We start from the raw sequence: 14,374 nt of genomic DNA, 5'->3' as shown, positions 1-14,374 counted from the left end.
TTGCATTTTTTGCAAAATGGACGCACAACGTTCCTCTCCTGTCCTCAAGAGTTTACAGCTTGGCCTTTTTTAGAAGGAGCGAGTATGGTACCTTGGATACTTCAAAAATTATTCTCAGGGCTCATTTTTTAAAGGATTCAACTTTTTCAGATTCATCACAGGAGACGCTAGGATGCCAAACTGAACATGCATATTCAAGATGCGGGCAGACAAAGGGAGTATAGATCCGTAAAGAATTGGATGGGGGCACGTTAAATTTATTCATGAGCTTAAGGAGAGACACGGACGCATCAGCTTCAGGGAAAATTTCTTTAACGTGGAAATCCCACTTTCAATTAGAGGGAATTAATGCTTGAAGAATTATGCTTGAGTTATTTAAAAGGGGGGGGGGGTATCTGTTGATGCATAGTTTGGGTTTCAATCGCGTCTCGGTTGCTACCACACTTTAAGGAGTTTATGTACAGTATTAAAGGATGCTGAAAGGTCAGGTAGCCCTTTGGCTATTGGTGCATGTGACATAAGTAATGCTTTCAGATCTCTAATTCATTCTCCGGCTATGAGACAAGACAACATATTTAATTTCAAAAAATTACTATCACAAGCCCCAAAGGACCGAATTCGCATTTCGGAGTCATAAAACAATAAAAATAAAAAAAAAATCACAAAAATAGCACAACAGCTAAAAATCTGTGTAAACAATGTCAGAAACAACAAAATCCGAAAGGCAAAGCTATTCATTAGTAAAAAATAAAAAACAAAATAAAATAAAAATAAAATTCAGCAGCAAAATGTCAGAAAGTTAAAAAGGTAAAACTAAAACAAAACTGAAGGAGTGAGATAAAATTAGCGTTGAAAAGAGAACATATAAACAATCGGTGGGAACAAAAGAATGAAACGAACATTTTTAGTTCTAACTGTTCTGAAACCCCTGATACTGTAAATCTGGGCGATTTTGATGTTGTGCACTGCAGGAGCTTGTGTACCTTTGTTTACCTATTGGTACATCCTCAAAATCAACTCAGAAATTACTTATTGCCCGAACCGAACGTATGATCCGTAATGCGTATGCTGTTGTAGTTGGATCACCGCTGAATCTTGGTAAACACCACCTTGCAAAAGTATATAACACTGTTTCTGTGCCTCAAGTCCTATACCTGGTTCTTGTCTGGGACATTGTTAACCAATGAGATGAAACAGAAACCATGAGGGCTTATTTCAAAAATTTAATGTCTTTATTCGGGTTTCTCCTTGGACCAGGAATGGTAGACTGCAGGAGAGATACAGGTCCTCTTGGTGCGGCAGACAAGCTTTTTTTTTTCTTCAAGCATACAGATTATCCGTCGAACCACCCTTGCAAGGGTTTTTTGTTTTAATACTAAATTGCTTTTTTCTGATGGATTATTACCATTTTTATATTGCATTTATTTGTATGATTCATTTAAAGAGGTTTACCACCATTGGAGTGGCTTATTTCTCCGAAATGTTTGGTTTATTCGAGTTTTAGTTTGTACGCATTTGCTCCTGTTTTTATATGTGTTTTTTTTTTTTTCATTTTGTTATACTCCATCGTCATTGTCTTGTATTTTTGATGGGTTACAAAATAAATAAATTAATTAACTAAAAGCATACAAGTACAGTATGTACTCTTAATTTCCACAACGTTTGTTAGAAATCTAACAGTATCCCCTATTAGATACCTGGATGACATAAGCTTAGCCCCCCCCCCCCAACCATCCTCTACATAGGTCGGGCTCTGATTCCTGAAGATGTGGTTAAACACTAGTAGTCGCTTCTTGTCAAGTTTGGCCAAGATCTGACAATCCCTTGGTAGATTTCCTGATGACTAGAATATACAAATCCCTCTCCGTCATGGAGTCAGGATTTTGGCTGGACACCCAAAAACCATAGCTAGATTACTAATGTTATACTTAATAAAACTTAGTTTTACCAGAACTCAATCAGCTCTAGTTGAGATCGGAAACCCCTTTCAGCCCATACGCAAATGACAAGATACGCAAATTCCTCCCATATGAGTCGTAGCTCAGCTTCTTTCACATTTTTTCTGGGGCTAGTCTTTGCATGTTTTCAAAATTTTAGAAACTTCGATCAAAACGAAAAATTTCACTGAAAAACTAAAAAGGCAAAATTTGTGATTTCCAAAATACTTCCTTGAAATCTAGAAGAGTTGTGAAATTTACCACCTCAGGTCTCTAAAAGAAAATTCCAAGGTCAAAATAAGCTCGACACTAAACGACTCCAAGGAGCTTAGTTTCAGCTTATACATGACAGGTTGGCTTTACTTGTTATTTATACTATTTAGAAACCAAAAAAAAAAAATGACTACTATGTTGGGAAAATTTCCGATATGACACCAATGAGAACAAAACATAAAAACAAACAGCACGGAATCACTTCTTTTTTGGAAGGGGAGTTAAAAATGCTCTCAAAGAGGTCCTTACAATGACTAATAAAAAAAACACGGGATATGACTAATAAAACTGCTAACCCCCTTCATGGAATGGTTCAAAGATTTTGAATATAAAACTAAAAATATTATTGTTCGGCAACAGATTTTTTTATTAGAAAAGAAATACTCAGAAACTATTTGAGAAAAAAGTAGCACGGTGTTCAGTTAGCATTGGAGTGGCTTTTCATATTCATCTGAATTTGGCCTGGAGATCTCATCTAGAATGCGAATATTCGTCATATGCTCATAACCATCCAAATTTTCGGAGCCACCTCCTCACCCTCCTCACAGGACTATATTATAAACTGCCTGCCCAAACACTTTTTCAATATTTAATTTCCTAATTCGTTTTATATGTCCATAATAATGAAGGAAACGTTTATGGTTGAAGACTTATTGCAAATCCTATAAAAAGAAAATAAAATGGAAAGCTTTTACCCCAAATGCCTGTTTTCTTCTCTGCTGCCTCTTTTGTTCTTGTTCTATCTTTTCCACTTGAGCAAGGGAACGGTAGTACTCAGTCAGTTGAGTAACTCTGTGGCCAAATTGTGCCTCTGCATCAGGCCAGGGGCCACTACCTGAAAGGATCAACATGCATTAATTTAAATGTTCCTTTTAGTTTTTTCTGTTTGTTTTTTTTTTTTTTTTGCCTTCCTCTATTACTTGTTAACTTTTCTTTCTTTTTTTTTCTTTGGTCCAGTAAATTCATAATTACAGCAAAATTTTCCCCTATTTTGAATTCAGATAAATTACATTGCATAGAAGATAGTCATCTTATGAGCTGCTCAGAGGCCAATCTGTGCAACTAGCAGCAAAAAAAACCTCAAAAAGAAGATTCATTGAAGGGTTATATTTTACTGGTTCAATCATCTGCGACAAAATCAAAAACTTTTTGGAATCTGTGTTTTGAGTGTGGAAAATGTCAGTGGGTGCATTTTTGAACTTCCTTGAATGATATTTTGTTAACCAAAATCAACTCCGCAACCCCGGGTACGTCACAAATAAAGGGTGTCTCAAAAATAACTTCGGATTTGAATCTACTATAAACCGAACTTATGGATAAACACTTCAAAGATTATCTTGGAAACCCATAGCACAGTATCAGAATATAACTTCAATGATCAGTGATAATAGAATATGAAAAAAAATTGTTGGAAACAACAACAAATAAAAACAACGGTCTTTTAAGATCCGATGTTCTTTTTGAGACACCCTTTACAATTAAACTAACAATACAAAAATTACAAACAAGTAAATAAAGCCATGTAACAACCTAAAATAAACATCAAATACTTTCTAAAGCGTGCTCATTAAAATACTGAGCAAAATAAAATATAAATGACTTAAGATATCCCCCCGTGCAAGAAGCTGGGTCTTTTCAGTTCTCAGTCTAGGATCTAATCATTTGATAGCGCAGTAGATTGATCTCTGCACGGCAATACGAGGCCCGGAGTTCAATACCAGCGTTCACAGAGTTTGGTGACAGGCTTGTTATCCGTCCCTGTAAAAACGATCCAGCAGCCGAAACGTCGACAATTCTCAAGGCCATATGCGTCAATTGCTGACACTAGTGTACCTTCATCTTTATCTTTTTTTAGAGTTAGATCTGTCAGGGATCTAACTCTAAGTAAAGTTAAGTAAAAGTCAAGATAAGGTAATTGCTGATAGCGATGTAGAAAATTCAAATCCAAGTTCAAAACTTCCAACTCTTGTCAACGACTATCAAGAGAGTTCGAACAAGATATTTCATATGATTAATGAAAAAAACTTTTCCTACAAAACAAGTTTTAAAAAAAAGTAAAAAGCTCCATTAAGCCAAAAATGAGCAGTAATAAAGTCAAATAATCTTTCAAGTGTAGAACTACCCCAAATCGCTATCAATAAGTAAATGAAACTCAAAACGAATAGGAATTACAATAAATAGCCGAGTCAAACTGAAAATGAGCAACAATTAACATGAGTAGGGCCGATAACCCCATGCCTTCTCAAAACCATTTTTTTGTGTTTTTTACAGAAAAACACAAAAAAAATGACCGTGAATTGTCAGTTTAATATACATATACTAATATTTATTCCATAAAGTTTTGATAGTTCTTTATTTATGAAAGTAAGAAAAATGAAACCATTTAAAACGTATTTTGTTTTCAGTAAAGCACAAATTATATTCTGATCTTGAGAAGGCATGGGGGATATCAGCCCTACTCATGTTAATTTTTTGTTTGTTGTAAATTTGACTCGGCTATTTATTGTATCCGAAGATTACTTGACTTTATTTCTGCTCATTCTTGGCTTAATGGAGCTCTTTACTTTTCTTTGAAAAACATGTTTTGTAGAAATTTTTTTAATTAATTTTTGTTCGTTTTTATTGATATAATATTTTTCATAGAAAAAATAAATTTTATACGTTTTCGTTTTTTCTCCATAAGAATCTATAGTAATGGTTACTATTAGTATGTTGGAGAAAATTTTTCACAATTTTTAATCCTGACCGGAACAACATTTTCTAATTTAATTTTATAGCTTCTGAAATTAACATAAAAAATAAAACTTAATGTCATTCCCAAAAGATTCTATCCATACTCTTTGAAAACCTGGATACACTCACACTCTTTTTATTTATTTAAATTGTAAGAGCAGAAGTAGTAATAGTAGTATCTCCAAAATTTTCAACTTAACACTTGAATTTAATTAACATCAAGTAGTTGCGGGCATCAAGCCATGGCTAATTGTGAAAAAAGCCAAGATAGACATTCTGGATGAGAGGCAAATCTGGCATAAGCCCTTTTTAGGATTGCGTAAAAATGATACCCTTTCACTTGTTGATAGATAAATATATCATCCATTCATCCATAAATCATTCCTAGGACAAAACTAAGTTAGATATTCATAGAACTAAGGGATGAGATCGGATTGATTTTGGATTGACTCGTGACTGACAGTGTCCACTGGACTTGTATGCAAAATGGGGGACTAAAATTGCTTGGACTCACAGGCAAACAAGCCACCTAAGCCTAATAGGCTTGGCCACTTGTAGTCTCAGGCAGAATGCCCCAGCCGTTCTCGATATATTGCTGAGTGAGCAGTATACGTATAGCACCTTTGGGTTATTTAACATTCCCTTCAACATATGCTGAAAGTTTCGACTTAATATACACCATCAACCGTTCCTGAAGCACTCTGATGCGTCCGCTTGACAACCTATGTGGGTATAGCGTGCTTCAAATTAGTTCGACACAGTTTCTATATATCCCAGATTTTTCGCCTTAATATCCTTGGTTACAATAGCAGTAGTAGCAGTAGTAGTAGTAAAATTCATTGTAATAATCTATGATTTAATGCCACCAGTAGTAATAGAAGAAACGGTAGCATTAGGATGCAAGTATTTTCTTTTGGTTAGTTCAACATCCATCTTAGTTTCAACTTCACACACCAAACTGTTCCTAAGATATTGCTGTTACACCCTTTTGACAATCTGCATACAGAGGGCTTGTTCTGATTCAGTTAACTTCCACCATCAAATTTCTTGAACACTTCTCCTTCATACCCTTATACATAGTTGTAATAGTAGTCAAAGTAGTAGTATTTATATTACCAGTAATAGCATTGAATAGCAGCCGTCCTGGCTGAGTGGTTGGCGCGCTGGCGTGGGAATTCTGTGTCCAAGGGGCACGGGTACAATCCCAGTTGTGACCAGTTATTTAGTTTGGGACGGGGGTCAGTGGCGTGACTCTGTAAGCTCAGCCAGAGTCGACCTAGCTCTAAATGTGTACCTGGAGAAATCTGGGGAAGGTAAGCAGGAAGAATGTGCTAAAGCACAGGGTGGTTGGCCGCCAACCCCCCATTGCATTTCCTGGCTGAAGGGCCATGAAACGGAGATCAGCAAAGTCGGTTTGGACCTTAAGGGTCTAGTGCCGTCTTACTTACTTACTTACGTTTTTTTATAGCAGTAGTACTTCTAGCAACAGTAGCATTAACCTACTGGCTTTTGGTCAGTAGAACTCTCATCAAGTCTTGTAAGTTTCAACTTAATATAATCATGGGCGGATCTAGAACAAAATCTGGGGGGGGCAATGTGACAAGGGCGCCAATGAGCGAAATCTGGGGGGAATGTGATGTAGGTGCCAATAATTGACCAAACTGACAAATTTGCAGCACCAAGCCACGGGAGGCTAACACAGCTGCACACACTCCTCCTCCATCCCAATCAGTCCAAAGCACTTCCCTTCTTACACCCATCCCAAATATTGACTTAGGGGCCAGCTTGATAATCAAAAGATAATAGCATTTAAACTAATTGTAACCATTTGTTTTCAGGCTTATAAATTACTTTTTCAAGCAAGAATTTTTGTCACGTCATCATCAGGCCTCTTTACATTTTTTAAATTAATAATGCCACAGCCTATTTTTTCTAATAATTTGAAAGCCTGAAAATTTACAACTAAGGTAGGCTTAAATAGCTTTTTCATTTCGTTGGACAATCAAGCTGGCAGAAGATTTCTGTAATGTAGAAGATTTCTTGTAACCATTTGTTTTCAGGCTTATAAATTACTTTTTCAAGCAAGAATTTTTGTCACGTCATCATCAGGCCTCTTTACATTTTTTTTAAATTAATAATGCCACAGCCTATTTTTTCTAATAATTTAAAAGCCTGAAAATTTACAACTAAGGTAGGCTTAAATAGCTTTTTCATTTCGTTGGACAATCAAGCTGGCAGAAGATTTCATTTAAACCACAGCCACATTTTACAAGTTTAGATTTAATCAGTTAAGTTAATTAGTTTAATTAATCGTTTAATAAGCTTAGATCTTCATTAGTCTGATTTAAGATTATTAAAAATTAATAAATAAAGATTAAATAAATGATTTAAATATCAAAGGCTCTTAAAAAAATTTTAAGAGAGAGTTCTAGGATTAAGAAAATTCAAAGATGTGTGAAGCGTTTATCCCTTTTTCCAATTTTAAAAAAATAATTATAGGACATGTTTATCAATCTTAAGAACATTCACAGTGCCGTGTATAGAGATCGTAAGCTACACATTCTGAATTTTGAAAGACGTGTTGTCATATTTCGAAAAAAGGAGGGGTGGTGAAGGGGGTCTCTTTCTAAAAACTCAGAAATCGATGGCCAAAAATAACACCTTTTAGAATGTCCGTCATATTTCGGACCCACTTTTCTAAGGAAAATCCCAAAAAGGGTCAAACTGCATTTACCAATGTGTTTAGATTTTTCAAAACCAGTCCCTATTTGGAATAGATCTTAGCCAATGCCCAGGGAACTATTACCTCAGTTCTTTGAGGACTAGAGTTTTATACCTACCCCCAAGTGCGTCTGGAATTCCAGCATCACGTGAAGACCACCGGCAAAATGGACAGCTTTGATAGTATACCTTTTTGCTAATTGGCTTGGGAGGATCTTCCAGCGAAGTAGTCATAATAGTAGAAGCTCTTACTGATAGCGCATGACCACAGTTTGGGCAATCCCAGCAATTATCACACCTAAAACAAATAAAAGTGACATCACAGATTAGTTACCTAAATAACTACCACATATTAAAAAATAATGGAGATACGCCAGGGGGTAAACAGTACATAAACAAGAATGATAGTACAGGTCAGTTTACATAATAAGACCTAAATAACCAGTTTTGTTTCTGTGTTAGCTGCATCAAGTCGACGAAGGAAATCTTTTACTGTGAGGAAGAGGAGCTCGCACTCACACTTCATTATTCTTTTTTAAATTAGGATCTACACCCAAACACACTTTAGTAGTTTACCATCATTTAACGCGTTTATACGTTTTATTTATCAAATTGACAAATTTTAGATTCTTCTAGACAGCTTTTCTGTATTATTAAACAGCACAGGACACACAGTGCAAAATTCCGCAATGCTATCCCATAAATTTCTCCAAAGGCTAGGTCTTTGATTCCTAGATAGACTTTGATTATGATCGTTAAAAAAGGGCAGCAGAACAATTTTGAATTGAATATTCAATAAAAATTAAAGTAATTAAGATGGAAAATAATGTAATTAAAACCAATAAATGTTTTTCAGCATAAATAATGAATGACTTTAGATAGGAAGGGTGTCTGAAAAAGCAAGCCGGATTTTCAGTGATAATAAAACATGCACAAACAATGTTACGAACATCGATAAATAAAAACAACTTGCTTTGCAAATCTTACGTTCTTCTTGATGTTCCCTTTATAAAAACTACCTCTTCAATAAGTGGTAGTCCTTCTTAATACCACAAAAAGAGGTATTCCTATCTTAGTGCCATCCAAATATATTTTTTTTAATTTGGCAAAATTTTTGAATTGATGTTTCGAATTTCAACTTAGATTTTGTTAATGATTGGAGCTATTTAAATTATTTTTGTCAAATCCACAAGTTTGATCTTCAAATAGAAACAATATTTATTGCAACACATTTTTGGTGAAAAATAATATAGGCAATCGGACAAAGCGTGGAACTGAAATTGAATCTGAATAGAGTCGATCAATGTTTTTTTTTTCGCCATCCAAGAAAAACGGGTACGCTAACATTGTTAGGAAAATTCTTTGTTTTTGCCTTTCAACAAATCAAATTATTATTGGAGAAATTCAAGATAGTAAGTTTTATTACAAGCCAAATACGACCGTACAAAGCAGTATTCTGTCACAATATAAGAGCCAGAAAAATAATCTTTCCCTTTCCCAGAACAAAGCAACAGCACAAGAAAAAACTTGAAATACTCTGTCTTTTTTTGTCACTTTATTAATATATTTGCAAACCTGAAAAATTGTCCTTTTTAAAGTTGTCTAGCCCTTTCCTTTTGGAAAAAGAATATTGAGCACAAGAAAAAACCTAAGAGGCTCACAAAAACACACACTGTCAGTAATATATTATAAATCAACATGCTTTTGCATATCATGCAAACAAACCTTTGATGTTCCACAGAAAATTCTTTTTATTATTATTATTATTATTATTTGCTCTTTGATTCTCATTGAAGTAACTCAAATAGCTGCTTTTCCCTACGTGGATAAGTAGCGACAATTGTATTTATTATTATTGATGGTGGTTTTTATTTGTTTTTACATTAGTTTTCTTTTAATTTTCTATCTTGTGCTGAAGACGCCTTGTTTGGATACAGGCGAAATATCCGCGTTGTTTTAGTCTTTCAATTCCACTGGCCGTCGTCTCGTTTAAAGTTTTCTTTTTGTAGAGTTTTATCTCTCTTGGTTGTTTATTATTATTATTATAGTTTTGTTTATAATAATTCATATAGCAAAAAAGTATAAAAATGACCTATTAAAATAGTTCCATATCTCTCCTATTGTCTAAAATCTCCTTTGCCTCAATATCATTGGTGCAAAACTGACTTGATTAAAATATCCTGAATAATATATTTTTTCAAGCTACTATTCTTCAAACCAACAGAATCAACATAAAATTTTTCCAACTAGAATGAATAAAAAAAACTGGTCACATTTCTTTTGCTAATTGAGCATGTAAGAATTGAAGCTTACTCCTTCCAATATTGTTGAATCTGTTCTTTTAAATCACATACAAATAAATCAGTGCATTCATGATTGGGTGCACCAAATACAGTAAAATTAGTGCATTATGTCACAATTCAATTCCCTAGGCTATAATAGGTTATATTAATAGGTGTGTCTTTTATATATTTTATATGGCCTCATTTTTCTTACTATTTGTTGTTTCTTAGTTTTGCTTAGCAATAATACCTTGCTTACTGTAGTTTTAACAAATAAATAAAATACACCATAAGTTTGAACCTCATTACAGGTCTTCAACCATATTAGGATGAAAAAAACTTCCCAAAACGCAATAAAAGTTTGTTTATATGTATTTTTGTCATTTTGTACAAGTTGGATTTTTGCAGACAGGACAAGAAAAGTAAGGTCTAAGGAGGGAAAAAGACTAGAGAATACCAAACTTGCTTGGGGGGTTATTGAGGGCAAAACGTAAGCAAATTTTTGCAGATTCTTTGTCAAGGGTAACCAGATTAGCAATCGGTAACCACTAGATAAAATTTGACAGAAAACATAGGCTACCCATAATTAAAAGACTTTAAAACTATTGGGATATTCAAAGAATTTCATTTTAACTTGGTTTTATAATTTGGAATCTAGCCTTTGTTTTATAAATAGCAAAGAGAAGGATGGCTTACAATTATCATTGTAACAAGTTTCTCAACTAATTTTATTAGACAGAAAGAAACTAAAAACTGTAAAGCTTCTTATCTGTATTCACCATGTTTCACACACATATACACACACTTTACCACAAATTTGCATACCGGTTTTTCTTGATCCTTGCTTCACTAACAGGCATGTTCTCTGCACAATTGGAACAATAATGAGAATCAACCTAAAAAAGAAAGAATTTAAGTTTCATCCAAATATACAAAAAATAATTTACCTTCTGATCATCCTAGAGTTAAAAGACTGGGAATAGAAGAGGAAAAGACATATTTCAAAGTACAAAAGAAAGAAAACTTTCACATGAGAACTAACTAATAAAAGCAGCATACTCTCTGCACAATGCTTTATACTCAGTCATGCATAGAAATTCAGATCATTAGATTACAAGTACCAATCCATAAAATATTCTTTGAATTTAACTTGACACAACATTTTCCAAAAGTAGATTGTTCAAAAAAGATAAAAGGATGCACATGTTTTAAAAAAAAGATTAAATTTATTTCAATAAAAATGTTTCAAGCATAGGCATTAGGATAGGCCAATACAATAATAAATACAAAAAACATCAAAATCATGAAATAAAACACACTAGAAAAAATTTAAGCAAATGATTAATGCAGTGCCTGCAGCAAAGAAAAAAAAATGTTAAAGCTGAGGATTAACCCCAACTGTGTTGATATGAAGGGCTGTGTATACTAATCTTTCTTTCTTTTCTTCTTTTTTTGTATCTCTGTGTTTTCTATGGAATATACTTTAGTTTTCAGTCAGGATTTTTTGCTTTCTTTAAAAAGTGTTGCCTCATAGTTATGATTGTTTGGCAAATATTTTCCATTTGTGGGTGTCATAACAATATAGACACTCTTCTATTGTATTCAATGGCTGTAATGCAAACTTATTTAGGAAACAGGTACACAATAGTTTTACTTTTCATCTGACTGTGTCATACAGTCAGTCACACAAATACTCAAATGGTCCTTTTGGAAGGCGTTTCCATTGAAATATTGATAATTTTTTGCCTCCTCTAGATTTAAAAAAATAAATACCCCCCTCCCCTCAATTTTCGTTCACAGATGAGCTTCTGTATTCTAATATTAGCACATCCATCACCTTTACTAAAAAATACTACCCAGGTAAGAGAACCTATCTACTTGATCAGTTTTCTAATTACCTAACACCACCTCTTCACCTTTATTTATTGCTAGTTAACAAATCAAGAAAACTTAACATTGGTTTTCAAACTTATCCTTGCACCCTGAACTTTCAAAACCTCCAAAGAGTCATCCATTTTCCTAACATGTTTATCTAGAATACTTGAAAGATTTTCATAATATAAGATAAGGAGATATTTAGCTTCCCATTTTATACTATGTTCTTCAATAGCCTTTGTTATGCACCTTAGGAAAAAGTCCATGTGTCCTTTGGACAGACCCCCTTTTAAAAAAAAAAAAGCAATTGACTACTGATATATTACAGGGAATTGGATGATTTCAACCAAACTTGGCTATAGTCTAATTAATGAGTTTACATGCATAATAAAAGAAAATCTATGTCACTTTTATTTGTTTTATAAAACTTTATGGAGGAATATTTTTGAGAATCAGGATATTTTTATACAACTGGATCTGACTCTAGGAGTATACCAAATTTGTCTAGGTTTTTTAAATTTTTGCATGACTGATAATTTGAAAAGGGTTTATAAGAAAAAGGGGGCATTTAGAATTTGGTACAGAAACAATTTTTTTTTAATCAACCCTTTAAGTCTATAAATGAAAAACCTTTTAAAGTACCACCAGAATATTTCAAGACCATATACATAAGTTTGCTCATTTTGAGAGTTTGTTTTATTTTTGTTATTTATTTCTCATCAACAGTTGGCTCACAATACTAAATTACATAATTTACAACTAAAACTTATAAAATCTGCAAAAGAATTATCAAAGCCCAGGGACATATCCTGGCATTATGATAGAGGGGGTGTAAATTTGTATGTTCTGAAAATCCAAAAGATATAAACTTTCAGACTGTGACATAGAAATAAATATAGCTCTTACAGTGTTAAGTTGAGAGAAGTACATACACTCTACTGATTCCCAAATTAGGGCCTAGGAAGCTTTTTTTTAGCACCTCAACATCCCTGCTTTGTATCATGGATGGCATGTTTTGAGACCAATGTTTTAAGCCTTTTTTATACCCCATATTTAGATCATTTTTAAGAGCTCAAAAAGTGCTTAAATCTGAATTTAAGGTAGAAGCAATTACTATATTTGTATAGAGCATAAAAAAAGGCATCAAGTGGTATATTCACTTTATAGGAAAGCCAGTTACATGAACTACTACAAATTCACCCAAACTTCCTTTAGACATGAGTCTGATTGTGCATACACCTTAGCTGATGTCAATTAAAAAAATAATTTACAGACTAGCAATTAATAATCTGAAAAAAAGTATTCTTAAGTAAATTTATATATGTTATTAAGTAATGGTTTGTAGCTGCTTGGCAATACTTTCCTGAGTATTTCTTCAGTTCATGGTTTATTCCTGTAGCTTTCATGTGCCTAACTCAACTAGCCTGTTTTTCACAACAGCAAGAAGCCCCCTAAAACAGAATTTTTACCCAAAAAATGTTTACAGAATCAGGTAAAATTCTAGTTAATTGACTTCTTGCTATCTTGGAAAGGGTTTAGGTTAGGAAAAATGAAACTTTCAGGGATGGGTTTACAGGCTAAAGTATGTCCTGGGAAGGTATTTTGAAGTACCTACCTCTACTCCTTCTCCTTCTAGAGGGCCCTGACCTTTGATGACCTTTAAAAATATGTGTATTATAAAAGTGAAACCTTACAAAATAGACCTTCTGCTTAATTGAAGTACAACAAAATTGTTTTCAGCTTCAAAACTTTGCTCAATCCCATTTTATGAGGCTTTAAAGATATGCAAATACATTTCCTAAATTTTGAAAAAAAAACATTGATATGGCTAAAAATTCTACTCAAATGACAGGAATTGCATTTTCAGAACTAAAGGCAGAGAAAAAGCAACTAGTAACTGAAAATTAAGGAAAATGTTGTTATGTCAAAATTTCAATAGGTATAGACCTGTCATGTAGGCAAATTTCAGGTTCCTCTAGAGGGAGAGGGAGTGGAGGTGGGAACTTTAAAATACCTTCCCGGGGCAAACTTTAGCCTGTAGACCCATCCAAAGTTTCATTTTCTTAACCAAAACCCTTTCTGAGATAGCAAGAAGTCAATTAGCTAGAATTTTACCCAGAATCATAATTGGAGATTAAGAATCATTTAGGTTTAATCCTATACAGCAGTGTCTTCAAAATCAACAACCACAGCAATATTTACCTCATGAAAAACACAGTCTCCACATTTCAGTTTCAAGCAATGGCGGCAAAAATAAATTCTACATAATGGCTCCAAATTTCCACAACTACAAAGATACTTGACTTTGTCAACAGAAATAAACTGCAGATATTTCGAAATCTGTTCCATCCCTTTTCTTAGCAGTTTTTCGAATTTAGAGTGATATAAGGGATAGGCTTCAAATTTAATATTTTCTATACAGTTAAGGACGTTAAGTTATCGATCTCTACATTTCTAAAACAAATTGTTATGTGTTGGTTTCACAGGCTATGTCAAGGTTTATTTCCTTTTTCAATGAATTTTAAACATACTTCTGAGTTTTCTCCCAATAAA

General features: G+C 33.7%; 1 protein-coding gene across 1 annotated transcript in view; it reads right to left on the bottom strand.

The window, feature by feature from the left end:
- The window catches only part of LOC136038622 (dynactin subunit 4-like), a 53,577-nt gene extending 39,324 nt beyond the window's left edge, over positions 1-14,253 (bottom strand). The window contains exons 1-4 of the mRNA XM_065721854.1: positions 14,024-14,253; positions 10,772-10,842; positions 7,784-7,962; positions 2,906-3,045 (exon numbers count right to left, since the gene is read on the bottom strand). Coding sequence (XP_065577926.1) covers positions 2,906-3,045; positions 7,784-7,962; positions 10,772-10,842; positions 14,024-14,170 — 537 coding nt within the window. The 5' untranslated portion in view covers positions 14,171-14,253. The remainder of the gene's footprint in view (positions 1-2,905; positions 3,046-7,783; positions 7,963-10,771; positions 10,843-14,023) is intronic.
- Positions 14,254-14,374: the final 121 nt, after the last annotated feature.

This window comes from Artemia franciscana, chromosome 18 (genome assembly GCF_032884065.1).
Source record: "Artemia franciscana chromosome 18, ASM3288406v1, whole genome shotgun sequence".
Taxonomy (NCBI): Eukaryota; Metazoa; Arthropoda; class Branchiopoda; order Anostraca; family Artemiidae; genus Artemia; species Artemia franciscana.
Note: the sequence above shows the minus strand (reverse complement) of the source record. Positions and strands in the feature narration are given on the sequence as shown.